At 37.9% G+C, this 14,865-nt stretch overlaps 1 protein-coding gene across 2 annotated transcripts in view; it reads right to left on the bottom strand.

The window, feature by feature from the left end:
- The window catches only part of LOC106079134 (uncharacterized), a 54,989-nt gene that overhangs the window by 16,677 nt on the left and 23,447 nt on the right, over nucleotides 1–14,865 (bottom strand). For both annotated transcript variants that reach the window (XM_056017894.1, XM_056017895.1), the window contains exons 14-23: nucleotides 14,611–14,661; nucleotides 13,645–13,717; nucleotides 11,539–11,639; nucleotides 10,849–10,924; nucleotides 9,221–9,327; nucleotides 7,597–7,629; nucleotides 5,148–5,219; nucleotides 4,014–4,040; nucleotides 2,009–2,035; nucleotides 400–475 (exon numbers count right to left, since the gene is read on the bottom strand). In XM_056017894.1, coding sequence (XP_055873869.1) covers nucleotides 400–475; nucleotides 2,009–2,035; nucleotides 4,014–4,040; nucleotides 5,148–5,219; nucleotides 7,597–7,629; nucleotides 9,221–9,327; nucleotides 10,849–10,924; nucleotides 11,539–11,639; nucleotides 13,645–13,717; nucleotides 14,611–14,661 — 643 coding nt within the window. The remainder of the gene's footprint in view (nucleotides 1–399; nucleotides 476–2,008; nucleotides 2,036–4,013; nucleotides 4,041–5,147; nucleotides 5,220–7,596; nucleotides 7,630–9,220; nucleotides 9,328–10,848; nucleotides 10,925–11,538; nucleotides 11,640–13,644; nucleotides 13,718–14,610; nucleotides 14,662–14,865) is intronic.

Raw genomic sequence — 14,865 nt, 5'->3', positions numbered from 1 at the left:
AGTCAAAGTCTGTCTTCTATGTAGTCAAAGTCTGTCTTCCTAATAGTCAAAGTCTGTCTTCTATGTAATCAAAGTCTGTCTTCCTAATAGTCAAAGTCTGTCTTCTATGTAGTCAAAGTCTGTCTTCCTAATAGTCAAAGTCTGTCTTCTATGTAATCAAAGTCTGTCTTCCTAATAGTCAAAGTCAGTCTTCTATGTAGTCAAAGCGTGTCTTCCTAATAATCAAAGTATGTCTTCTATGTAGTCAAAGTCTGTCTTCCTAATAGTCAAAGTCTGTCTTCCTGATAATCAAATTCTATGTCCATTGCATTTTAAAATAAATACCAGTCTGAGATACAATCTCATTTCCAACATTGTTTGGTTTCATCTGTAAAGATCAGCAAGTGCAAGTAGATTTACCTCGTACGGACTAAGGATGTTACAGTGCAGTTCTCAATACACTTCCATTCAGACCACAATCCCCAAACGCCTGGTACTGAAATTCAAGTGAAACAGACAATGATAACTATATAATTAAGGCCAATTCTGTATTGTAAATACTGTAGAAAACCGTGGTTTTACTTTTTTCCCCCACTCGTTGATCATCAAGAAAATGTGTTATATAAAAGGAGCTCATCCAGCCAGCTCTAATGGTACCTGACATTAGTTGGTGAAAGGTAAAGGCGGTTGGTAGTTGTGCTGGCCACATGACTCCCTCGTTAACCGTTCGCCACAGAAACAGATGGCAGTTACATCATCTGCCCTATATAATCGCAAGGACAGAAAGGAAAACTTTGGGCTAGAAAAACTTAACGTAAAATAATTTAAGTTACGCCCATTGATTTTTTTTTTTTTGCTATGATATGGGCGCCGTCATCTGCCCCATAGATGGCAAGGTCTTAAAGGGGAACTTTAGAGCATGGAAAGGTTGCCTGAGTCAGCCAGGAAAACCAGAGACTTGTCAGAGTTTAAGTTATTGATTAACATGCTTGACTAGATTTATCTAGAAAAACTCGTAGGACGTAATTATATACATTTTTAGGAAGTAAAGTTTGCATTTCATAAGATAAGATAAGATAATGTGTTTCATGGCACTGCTGCCTACGCGTGGCTGGTTGACTTTCAGATTTGGATGAGGCCTAGAGCCTTGTATAGACTTAGGACAAGGCCTAGGATTTGTATAGGAGAATGTCTAGGCGTAGCATTGGATAAATCCTAGGTTTAGCGGATGACAAATCTCATATTAAGATCAGGACGAAGCTTAAGCGTGGTCCACAGCAAGGTTGACTGCGATGATATTGTAATGTACGAGAGGCTCGGGCAATTCAGATGCTAATAATGAATGGTATCCAGTTGCGTAGCTAGGGTGGGGGAGGAAGGGGAGAAGTTAGAATATCCCCCTTGGGCCCCCACTTAGTGGTTTTTTTTTTACGCGAAATGCAGAGGTCGCCAAAGAAGCCTCCCCCAGGACCCAAATGATAACTAATTGTTAGGTACACCCCTAATGATATCATACATTTGTTGATAGATCATTCCGATGTATCAATATTGTGTTATTATATTCAGAGATATGTGTTATAAGGTCAACTAATTAAAGTATTCTGTTTTTGTATCTTGTTCTTGGAGCTACGAATCCACATCTCATGTCATTAGTATTGAAAAGGTACGCCATTCAGTCCATGTGATCTGTTGGGCAGATCCATGTAATGCTCGTCTGTTTCTATGGCCCAAGGTTAACTAAGGTAACATAAGACCAGCACAATGACCAACCATCTTTACATAATCAATGTATTTTGGATAGCCAGTAATGCTCCAGAAAACCTAAAGTTCAGACTTTATAGGGATTCGAACTTAGGACCCCATGTTTCCCCCACACCCCCAGTAAATAAGGGTTCATTGCTAACTGCGTTCTTTGTCCATCCCTATACATAATAGAGAGTGCATCTCCAAAAGTCATACATTAATGTTTCGAAACTGGTATCATATACAATGCATAAAATCTAGCATTAATTTATCATATGGAACTTACGTTTTCTAGGCTGAGTGATAGTTATAACTGTGAAAAAAATTATATAATTCATATCTTCATGACTAAAACCACAACATTTATTATATAGTAAAAATTTTGGGATTTTTTTAAAGACACATTTGTGCGGAAGAATCAGGTAACTTTTCGTAAGAGCGACTATTTTCCTCTTAATAGCTAAAGAATAATACAAAATTAAATACTTTTTTTAAAACAGACCATATCTCTTTTAAACAGCTGATACAGCGATTGGTTTTTATGTTAATAACTTATAACATTAAAAAACAATGGAACATTTTTTACCCGCTACCTCCCCACTGGTTAAGTGAAAGTACATATCTACTAGACCTTATATACCCTTCCAATGATAGATCTTTTGATATTAACTTAGAAGACGATGTGCTGAATTTTCCTCCGCGATCGGAGATTTTATTGTCACCAGCGTCGAAAACCTAATCATTTGTCATAAACTAGGACTTGGTACTCAATATTCCCCCAGCATTTTCATGACACCAATAACCTTTTACTCTCTCAACTCTCAACACATGTTTGTTTTGGAAATACCGTTCACTTTGCGTAAAGACAGCATCTAATGACCTGCCGATTCTAAGAGGCTATCAGCGTTGAACCGTTCCCCTTGGCGTCAATCAAAACACGTAGTTCGAAGTAACCAAACCAAATCGTTTAATTCGTATATAGCCATCAACGTCCAATCGGATTTTATTAGAAACATGTGTAGTGATCACGTTTGAAGTACTCTTTGAATTATGAAAAATTGTATATGAAATTATAACATTTGTAGTAACATAAATGCAACTTTCGAAACATTGATTTTTTAATGAAAATTAATAAGCAAATATATAGTGTTTTCTTAACTTTCGCTGCTGATACCATGTAAGACCTCACGCTATGGTCAGATTTTCGCGGTATTTAATTTCATAAACGTTTAATATTTTCGGATATAACCTGTATCACATGACATCCCCAAACACTTAAAACCACTAGATAACCATTTCCCATTTCATTAATAACTTTTATATGCTGTCCCTTTTAAAAACATATTAAGTGTTCAGTCATGTTTTTAAATGTCATACAGCACTGTTATGTCGCACTACAGTATAAAAAGAATCGGTACGAATAAATGGGCCTCATTCACCAATCGTAAACAAACAATATTTTGCCACGTGGTTCTCTATCTCTTCTATACAAATTACGATCTAATGTTAATACACAGGTGCTGTCACGTGACAGTTTTTTTTCCGTTGTTTTATCAATATGATCACGTGACTAAATGTTGTTTGTTTACGATTGGTGAATGAGGTCCATTAACTATACTGTAACAATACTGTTACTTTAGTCTGCAATGGACAAAAAAAGGGGTTGAGGGTGTATGAGAAGGATTCCTTATTTGGTACTGTTACCAAGCCTATATTGAACCAGTTGATGTGCTTGTACAGCTATTTCGGCCATTCAGCTTCCATTAAGTTTGGCGATGACGTATTAAGTTTTTTTTTTCACCCAATACTCTACTGTGCGTTCGTGCGAAGGTGGGGAAAATCGTGTCACCGTGTTAAAAAAAAAAAAAAAAAATTACCCGTGAATATTTTTTTTTTAATTCATTTTTTGAAAACCTTTCCGCAAAAGTCGGGTTTGTGAAAGTGTGTGGCACTGTAGCTCTTACAGCACACATTGTTCTTATATAACGTCCAATTGGCTTCAGTTTTCAGGGTAAGAGAGGAGACATAATATTAGTAGTGCGCGAGTGTTTTTTATTTGCTTCTGTCAATGGAGAACAATTACAATACAGTATAGAATGTACTTAAGCGGCCAATAGTAGGCCACCATTGTAACCCCTTCCTGTTTTACTTGTTGACATTAAATACTTTTGTCTTTACAAACCTAAGGAAATCTGTTCTGTGTCCCAACCTACAATGCGAGCCAGACCTCGGGCTAAACGCACCGAAACTAAACTTCTCTTATAAGAAAGCAATACAAAAAGTGTACTTACATTTAGTGGTTAGCTTCGTAATGGAGACTGTAGCGTTTCACGAAAGATGAAGAGAAAAACAAGTCAAACAAAAGACGCTGATCATAGACAAATCTAAGTCTCTTATAATCTTTGTTCTAGAGACAGAGAGAGAGGGGACAATAAGAGAGAAAGAGATGGAAAGGGAGAGACACGGACGCAAGACAGAGAAAAGAGAGAGAAAAAGAGAGAAGCATATATAGGCCAATAGTTTTTAGAGCTGATGGTTTGTCTGAAGCGAGCTAGTGGTCTCCAGTGCCCAAAGGCTGCTATGTCGTAGGTCAGTCAGTACTGAGGCCTTACGATTGGTATCGCTCTAACCCTCACAAACAGGGAATGGTGGTGGTGGTGATGATAACGAGGATGATGAGGATGAAGATGATGATGAATAAGATGATGAGGATGAAGATGATGATGAATAAGATGATGAAGATGAAGATGATGATGAATAAGATGATGAGGATGAAGATGATGATGAATAAGATGATGAAGATGAAGATGATGATGAATAAGATGATGAGGATGAAGATGATGATGAATAAGATGATGAAGATGAAGATGATGATGGATAAGATGATGAGGATGAAGATGATGATGAATAGGATGATGAAGATGAAGATGATGATGAATAAGATGGTGAAGATGAAGAAGATGATGAATAAGATGATGATGATGAAGATGATGATGATGAATACGATGATGATGATGAAGATGATGATGAATAAGATGATAAAGATGATGATAATGATGAAATAGATGATGAAGATGAAGATAATGATGAATAAGATGATGAGGATGAAGATAATGATGAAATAGAGGATGAAGATAAAGATAATGATGAATAAGATGATGAAGATGAAGATGATGATGAAATAGATGATGAAGATAAAGATGATGATGAAATAGATGATGAGGATGAAGATGATGATGAAATAGATTATGAGGATAAAGATGATGATGAAATAGATGAAAAAGATAAGATGATGATGAAATAGATGATGAGGATGAAGATGATGATGAATAAGATGAGGAAGATAGAGATGATGATGAAGGTAAAAATGTTGATGAAAGATAAAACTTGAAGAGAAAAAGAAAATGAAACTTAACAATGAATACCTTGGGTAGCTGGTGTTGTCCAAGGCGCTGTTAGTTTTGTAGTTGTAGAGGTTGATGTTGTTGTAGACCTCCCTGCATTTGATAGAATAAAATGAAGCACAAAAAACAACAACTTATTCCGATATGGATGCTAAAATTCATTGCCTAGTAATGAAAGTTATCATATTCCAATTCAAAGTGAAAAAACAAAGTTTAATCACTGTAAATAAAATTGTGTTTAACTTTTAAAAAAGATTGTATGTATTTTATTTATAACAGGGATACTAACAACTAGATTCGAATACCAGCAGTCTGCAAAAAGGCTTTAAAAGCGGGTAATTTCGATATAGGCAGAGATCTGTCTACGATGAATACTTTTCCATTTTGTATAATATGACGCGACATTGACATCCTGTCGTGACATTGATATCCTATCGTGACATTTACATCCTGTCAAGAACGTCTATGTTAATAGTGCGGTTATTTAAAACTAAATTACTGGTTATGAATTGTTAGCCAACATTACACTGGATTGTGCCAAAGTTCAAATTAATACCTTGTAGCAAGATAGAAATTAGCGACTTGACATGCAAAATATTTTGGGATGTTTAGTTTGGAAAGGGAACTTTACTTTGGATCTAAGCACTTCACTCAGTTATGCATTCACCTCCCCATCCACCTTAAAACAGTTTCAATAATCTAACATATAACATAGAAAGTAAGACTTATGTAGTGCCGGTTGAACAGTAATATCTAAAAGCTTGTTTTACTAAGCTTGATAAATCATGGCGGAGACCGTAGAGCAGGGGTTCTCAACCTGTGGGTCGCGACCCCCTTGGGGGTCGATTGACGATTTGCCAGGGGTCGCCTAAGACCATAAAAAATATGGATTGTTATTGTCTATTCTTCTATTGCTGTATGTGCGTGTGTGTGTGAGGTGGGGTCGCGGCAGAGTGGGAGATTGTAAAAAGGGGTCGCCGTGCTTAAAAGGTTGAGAACCGCTGCCGTAGAGTATATCCATCAAACAATTGGAGGGCATTAAAAAATCGACAAAAAAAGTACCAAATAGCATCCCAACTAAAGAACGAAACTTTTTAACAAATCGGGTAAACCCGTTTTCACAGTATTTTATATTTGAGATGAACGGGTTAACCTAGTTTCAGACTCTACTTTCATTTCCGTGGCTAAATATAAATTAAAAACAAGATTACAAAGACCGTTTGTGTGGAAACACAAACTCAAAATCGGCCCCCGAAGTGGTCCACCCACGCAGGCTTCAATATTTTCAGAAAGAGCATCCAAATGAAATTATATCAAAGACAAATGAGAGATAAGAATGGAGAAAGAAGATTGACAGATCTTGTGTAGTGCCACAACGGTACAGTAGATCAAAGGATAGGTGTAAGTGAATGCAAAGCTAGATGTGAACCTGGCCTAACTAGTTCCCCTTTCAGACCTTGTGGTCTATAGGGCAGATGATGTAAAGTTCATCTGTTTTTGTGGCCTACGGTTAACGAGGTTGTCATGTAGCCAGCACAACGACCAACCGCCTTTACTTTTCCCTAACTAATATCAGGTACCCGTTGGAGCTGGGTGGACTCAGAGGTGCCTAAGGATTCCGAAGTTGAAAATCCCAGTCTTCACCTGGATTCGAACCCGGGCCCCCAGTTCGGAAGCCAAGCGCTTTACCGCTCAGCTACCGCACCTCTCCTGGCCTAACTGAAGTCTTATAATTGATATAATTGTTTTGAAAAGGCTCAATCTCTTATACGAATGTTATGTTATAAGCATAAAAAAAAAAGTGCACGAAAATGAGCTTTACAAGATTACTATTCGTGTTAATTTAGGTCTAACTTATAATGCATACTAATTAGCTTTTTCTCTTTAAAAAATTGCTTGCATAACTGATTTTAAAAATTAGATTTTTCGCTTTCAGAAAAAAAAAGAAAGTAGCCGTTGCATCAGAACTTTAAATGGTCTAAAATATTGTGTTTACGAGATCTAAACGGGACGGACGGACAGACGGACAGACATTTCGCACAAAACTAATAGCGTCTTTTCCCCTTTTGGGGGCCGCTAAAAATGTGTAGGGAACATTTTCCAAGCCTGACATAGATCAAAATTCAATCCAGTAGATCAGTGATACCCAAACTATAGTATACGAGCCGATTGTCAAATCCGGCTTGTAGGCTTATATAACATCTTTGTGAAACCTCATTTCTCCGCACGGGCGATATACATAGATCCAATGTGAATCCATGACCTACTTCAACAAATATTGTATGGTTTTCTAATTTTTGCATAGTAATTACGAAAAAAAGTATTTTAGCTTCCTTCTCAATGACATTTATTGCATTGCTAGGTCATAAACATTATATCGGTAAGTAGAAATTTTAACGTATTACACCAAAAAGTAAACTTCACCTGATATTGATCTAAGACAAAAAGAGAGACAACTCCATTATCTTACCTGTGGTTGTCTTTCTTGTTGTTGTGGGCTTCGCTTAAAGAAATACGAAATGAAGTTAGATATTATACGAATATTAGCGAAATATATGTGTATCTTGTTTGAATATATAATTCTCTACGTGCCCAGCTATGAGGGACACCACGCACGTACGCCGATTCTCTAACCCTCGATGGAAAGATAACTTTTATTTCTGCAAGTCGGACTAGAAATTCCACACGTAACTTTCGCTGCGACAGAGAACGCGGCTCAGAAAAAAAAAGGGGGGGGGGAGAGAGAACATGTCTTTACGTCGCCCAACCATGCGGGACACCACGCACGCCGACTCTCTAACACTCCTTCTGCCCCCTACCGCCCACACCTGCGCCTTCCTCGCTCTCCAGCCATGCGCACACAGTCGTTTGCTCAAACCCACCCCGTTTGGACTACTGTGTCTTTCAGGTAGTGTTTCACCCGTCAATAAATAGCGCCGTATGCTATGCCGGCTAGTCTTAGATTATTACAGTTGTTAATTTAAAAAAGTTAAGATAATTACGCGTCGTTTTCACGTGTCCAATAAGGTAAGGAAACATAAATCTGAGTGAAATATGACAAGAAAAGGGTTAGCATTCCAATTTTTCTCTCCCAGAGGTCCGACACAGATGTTAAGCATTGGTCTAAAGTCTAAGGCGTCCCAAAGTGCAAATGTTAATTTTAATGGCGTTATGAGATCATGTGTAGCTCCAGACCCATGTTAGGCACTTAGCTTAGCCCGGAGGCGCACTGCTGTGGACATACTTCGAACGCGACACGCGACATAGGCATTGGGTTAAAGATTATTGATGTAGACTTATAGCACATTTACTGCTAGGCTCTTGAAGGGATAACATCGCTTTTAGTTACTGGCTCGACTGTGGCCAATCTGTTATTCTTATTCAACTCGAGGGAAATCGGTTACTGTGCAATGATCCTTTATGACGATGTATGTTCATTGTTCATTCTCGCATATATAATGCATCATACAGCATACCCAAGCATCTAAGTATTATTATTAAAAGTGCTTTAGAAATACATTAGTTACAACTCGCACATATGTTGTTACACAGATGAAGTAGTGATACATGGAATTGAGATTTTAAAATATACACAATCATAATATGTTAGCTCACTTTAAAAACTACTGCTTCGAACACAAAATAAGTATACGTGTTTCTAAGATCTAAGGCCAAGCATTGGAATATCATAAGGTCAAGTAGATTCGCATTCGTTAAACATATTTTTTTTTCTCGGGGGAATAGGGGGGATGTAGCGGGGGGGGGTGAATTTTTTTTTTAGATCTCTCATTTATTAGTTATTAAGAGCGGTTCAGCATATTTTATCTACACATCTACAAATTTCTACTGTAATGCCTTACCATGCACTAAACACACACAAACACAGTATAACCGAGACCAATCTTCATAGAAGGCCTCAGCACTGACATGAGACGTCACAACCTGTGGATAGTAGAGACCAATAGCTCATTTCCACGTAGTACAGACCTCTGACATAGCATCAAGCCATTGGTTTTAATTGCCCGCAGGTTGTGACGTAGCAGGTCAGTGTTCACGCCTCCAATGACGGATTGGTCTGTGTGTAACAGCCTTACGTTTATTGTGAGCACACTGTGTAACGCACGGCTCGTATTCTTCTTCTAAGACGTTCGGTCCAGTGCAAGGCTTGCCGCCATTCTTGGGCTCAGGGTCAATACATTGCCTGTTATGTCAGTTTCAAGAAATCTCATTATTTCTATTTGAAAAAAAAAAGTTGTGTTTTTTTTTGTGTTAAACATAAACATATTACATACTAAGAGTACCAGGCAATGATTTTCAACATCGACATTGCATCGTATGAAAACAGTTTTTTAGAGGAGATGATTAGACAAACTGATACCCTTTGGGGTGCGTAGGGACAGAATCCATTGCACTGGCGAGGCAGGAATGAAATAGAGCCTCAACAAGCATGTCACTATCAACAAACTGTTCATTAACCCTTAAAGTGCTGAGCTGTTTTACACGAAGACATGCAAAAGGAAATTACTATGTTCACGTTTAGAGGCTAAACTACCACACGCATCTTAAGGGTTAAGGCGTCGTTTTATGGCGGACACCTGCAAGCAGGGCCGGCTCTAACAATTGTGGGGTCCTAGGCAAAAACGAATGCGCGGGGCCCAGTCTGGGTAGGGATAATGTCAAGTGCATTCGTCTTTGCAATAAATTTTTATTAAATGATAGCTGACATTGCCGTTTCTTTTTATCGTGCTTCGGATTGAAACCCCGAAATGACAATGTTATCTGTTTTTCAGGAGATTTTAATAATCTCCAGCACCTTTTGATATATTTTGCAATTATAAGAGATTTTCAGGAGGCCGCGGAAACCCTGTTATTATATATACGTTATAATGGTTTAATTTAATAATTTACACCTAGAACTAGCGCGGGGCCTATGAAAGTGCGGGGCCCTGCCTGCAAGACTGATGTGGTACAGAGAAGGAATGTGGGGGAAATGCTTTGTTGAGCACGGCCTTCGGCCTAGCCTCTAACCTGAGAGTCTTAGGATACGAACCATGGGTTATAGTATTGTAAGAAAGTACATCTGACTGGATCCCTCCCAGAAAGGCCAGGAGTTTAGACAGGCAGTTGAAATGAAAATTCATCTAGCCTAGAGTTCCAGGAGTCTCCGACTCAGCTCTTGTACGATTACCAAGAAGAAAAAGAAGAGGCGCTTAATTTCTAAACTGTGGATATCTGTGAGTGTGTATTGTTATGTTGGTGTGTGGGTGTGTGTAGGTGTATTTCGGTATATTGGTAAGTGTTTGTTGGTTTGGTTGTGTGTTGATGTCAGAGCCGGGTTAGGCCACTAAAACCTATGCCGCCGCAGTGAAACCAAAACTTGCATAGGCCCCACGCTAATTCTAAATGTATATTGTTAAATTAAATAATTATAACTTAAAACAGGATTTCAGCGGCCGACTGATTTCCCAGGAGTCATGAGCTCATGTAAATCTTCTGAAATTACAAAATGTACAAAAAAAGGTTCTAAAAATCTAAATCTATAATTTGAAATAGAATTCTAGATCTACTTTTACATTGATCTATATGTAGACAGATTTGATATAATATCTGCTTTTATTATCCTTATCCCAACCCAGGCTGGGCACGCGCAAGCCGTTTCGCATAGGGCCCCGCAATTGTTAGGACCGGCCCTGGTTTGTGTGCCCTATCTATGTGAACTGACCTGTATACCCTGGCACGAACATCGCCTATGTGACAGTTAAGACAGTGGTAGCTTATCACGGCCCAGCCTCCATCAACTGAAACAAAAAAATAAGGGGGAATAGTAAGTAGTTAGTAAGAGCTGGGAAACCATCAAAAAAAAAAACTAGCACGAGACCGTGGAGAGTGGCGTGTTTTTTGTTGAGGTCCTATGTTCCATGAGGAAACCCAAAGTATTGATGATGATGATGATGATGATTATAGGTTAATACATTTGTGCGATTAGAAGTTATTTTTTTTTACAAATTGACCGTGGTCTAGACTAGATTTGAAAAAAAAGGGGGGGGGGGAAAGAAAGAGGTATCTAGTTGAATGTTTACATGATCTTAGGGGTTAGGCATACAAAAAAAATTTCACACGAGTCGTCAAGGGGAATAATTCAACTTATACCACCACATCTGTCAAGTACGATTTCTTTCCCTTGTTCAAAGTACAAAAAAAAATATAATTAAATACTAATAATTAATCGACCAATACGTAAATTTTTTAATAGGTTCTTGTTTTGTCGGGTAAAAGAAATAATTATGTACATTTTCAGCTTAATTCAAGACAGAGTTGATAAACGCTTTAGGTAAACAAAAACATTATTTGTTTTTTTGTTTTTCAGATCAAGCTGTTGAAACAGGTCACAAGATTTGAAACATAAACTCACCTATTCCGTGCATGACGTTATAGCAGTTAGCCTCCTTGTTCTCATCAGCGGGGCCGTCGCAGTCCCTCCCTCCATTGTAGGGGGCCGGGTTGTTGCAGTATCTGTGTGGTAGCAAACAAGGATTTAAACCATCAACCTTCTCGGTCCCTTCCCTCTTACAATTGCATATCAGTCGGGGCTTTTAAGCTATAAGTTGTCAGGTAATGTTCTTTCACTTTCTAAAATAGAAAACGGGAATTCCCTCTAAGACTAAGACTAAGGCTGCTTTATTGATCCTTACGGAAATTTGTTGTGATTACAAGGACTCTTTTCTCATATAAAGACAACACAACAGAAACATACACATAAATACAACAGACAACATAAAGAGTTCATTCAGCGACTACACACAGGTATCTTGGTGCATTTCATGTTCCCTGATCAATGAGTGGCGGTGATAGAGTCTGACCGAGTGAGGTACGAACAAGTTTTTGTACCGCTCCGTTCTTGTTTTGATTGACAGCAGTCGCCCACTTCGCGACGACCTGACGTAGTTCAGATGGAGCGGGTGGCCGTTGAATTAAATTTGAATTAAAGCCGTCTAGAACAGTGGTTCCCAAACTTTTTCCTTAACGGAACACTTCGCACACTCTGAGTATTAAGCGGAACACATTCCTTATATTTTTTTAGAGATTAATTCACGTGATGGCCAAACTAGTTCATTATTCCAATAGTTCCTGAAACACCTATTCAGGCCTTACGGAACGCAAGGGTCCGGCGGAACACAGTTTGGGAAACACTGGCCTATAAGATGAATCTGTTTCCTCCAAGCTACACGAAGGACATGTTTGCTAGAAAGTGATACAAGCTTGGAAAGAATTCTATGTTCATTCTTCATTTCAGTTGATACCCTAACCCTTCTTATCTTATCTTATATAATACAGACGTTACTTCACAAAAGAAGATGATTACGTCCTACATTCAGTCATGCATATTAACCAATGACCTAAATTCTGCCAAGTCACTGGTTTTCCTGGCTAGCTCAGGCAACCCATTCCATGCTCTAATAGCACTAAGGAAGAAGGAGTATTTGTACAAATTTGTCCTAGTATATGGGACGAGGAATGTGCCTTTATCTTTGTGTCTTTCTGAGTATTTTATTAAATTTTGTTTTTGTATTTGAAGATTATGGTTCAGTGTTTTATGTATAATTGCTATTTTACTTGTCAGTCTTGTATTCTGAAGGCTTTCTAAATCTAGTGATTTTACTAAAGGCGCTACTCTAGTCAAGTGTGAATATTCGTTAGTTATGAATCTCACTGCTCTATTTTGTGTCTGTTCCAGTTTCTTAATGTTTTCTTGAGATAATGCATATTCTATTATTGGCCTAACCAAGGTTAAATAACATTTTAGTTGTATTTTCTTATTTGATTTACAGAAATCTCTTGTAATGAACCCTAATCCCTAATGTGTAAGCGAAAGTTGATGCACTTTAGAAACGACGCTAATAGTTACGGTAAAAAAAGTTGAATCTATGAAAATCTACTTTTTTAAAACATCGCTTTCATTAAGTGAAATGGCATCAATTATTTTGAATCAATCATAGCTGTACACATTTCCGTAAGCTATTTTCATGGTCTTTCGGCTTTCGCCTGCTATCTTGCATATTGACATAAGCCCCAGGGCTTTGGGTGGGGGAGAGGGAGCACCGTTTAATCGCTGCCGTTGTTATCATTTTAGCAAGGCTTATTTGCTGTTAGCTTAGTAAAGTAAATTTTCTATGCTAAACTAAGTTAATAAATTAAGACTAATAGGTTAACTTTTTTGTTCATGTGTTGTCATTGACAATGAATAGTTGTGCTAAATTTAGAGCTGATCCGAGAATTGGAAGTAAGAGAATTGACGTGTTAAAGATTTTGACCAGACAGAAGGACAGAGTTGATTTAAAAAGCACAGAATAGGCCTAAATGGATTACAAACATATAGAAGTGGTCCTGGGTCTTACACAATTCCACCTAGTTTCTTCCCTTCTTCCCCTTATCTGAACACTCATTGCAAGCTCGTGATTCTCTTATGTGTTACATCCCCTGCTTAGAGACATATACTTATTAATGTAAGCTGTTTCACCTGCTCCTGTATTTTCTGGTGGCAGTTTCACTTTCACAGCTCCACTGAACCCACACGGACCAAAAGCCATTTACTGAAATAAACGTATCGATATTAGGAGGAAATCTTTCACAACATGGGAGTTGTCGTGTGTCGCCTTACATCAGGTGGTGCTACCTCGAACGCATCCTCAGATAACGTCCAATTAAAACGATTTATGAACTAATGAAACAAATAAAAGTTATTCAATTAAGGTATACCTAATTTACGTTGAAAGGAAAACGAATGTAATAAAAGGTAGCATGTATAAGTTAGTATGCACCAGAATGCATGATTATGTCTGTTAAAGTCACATTATTATTATTTGAAAGTCACAAGTTTATGTCTATAAAAGACACATGATTATGACTGTAAAAGCCACATGATTATTATATGTGAATGTCAAATGATTATGACTATAAAAGACACATAATTATTACTGTAAAAGACACATGAAAGTCACATTGAAAAGCCACTCTCTCTTAGCATTAAGCTAATTAGAAATGCTTTTATTGCAAATGCTCAGATTTATAATTTAAGTAAATCATAGCACAAGCAGTGACTCTATTTTGAGTGCTAACGTCTTAAACAACTTCAGGCACCTAATAGAGCCTAAACCTAAAACAATTCTGATATGAGCTTGTTCCATAATCTTTGACATACAATATTGAATATAAATTGGTATCGTATAAAACTAAGTCTAGAACAGCGGTTCTCAACCTTTTAAGCTAGGCGACCCACTTTTACAGTCCCCCAGTCTGCCGCGACCCCCCCCCCCCACAGCACACTTGAGCACACACACACAGCAATAGAGGAATAGACAAAAACAATAAACTTTTTCGAATGTCTTTGGCGACCCCTGGCAAATCGTCAATCGACCCCACAAGCGGGTCGCGATCCACAGGTTGAGAACCCCTGGTCTAGAATGTAAGAAAAAAAATGTGTTACCTAGATTTCCTTTCATGTAGTCCTCTTCGACTTTCTGGTCGTAGTCATTGTCTGGAAATATCAAATAGAGACACAAGTGAACAGTTAAGAGAGATGTGTCTTTATAAAAAGTAATGAATTTATACGAATGAGTTAGTTTAAAACAAAATAAAAAAAAAAAGAACCACAAAAACCTGCTGACCACAGTAACAAAAAAAAAAGAACCACAAAAACCTGCTGACCACAGTAACAAAAAAAAAAGAACCACAAAAACCT

This window comes from Biomphalaria glabrata, chromosome 18 (assembly GCF_947242115.1).
Source record: "Biomphalaria glabrata chromosome 18, xgBioGlab47.1, whole genome shotgun sequence".
Lineage (NCBI taxonomy): Eukaryota > Metazoa > Mollusca > Gastropoda > Planorbidae > Biomphalaria > Biomphalaria glabrata.
The sequence above is the reverse complement of the archived record's forward strand: the minus strand, read 5'-3'. Positions and strand labels throughout refer to the sequence as shown.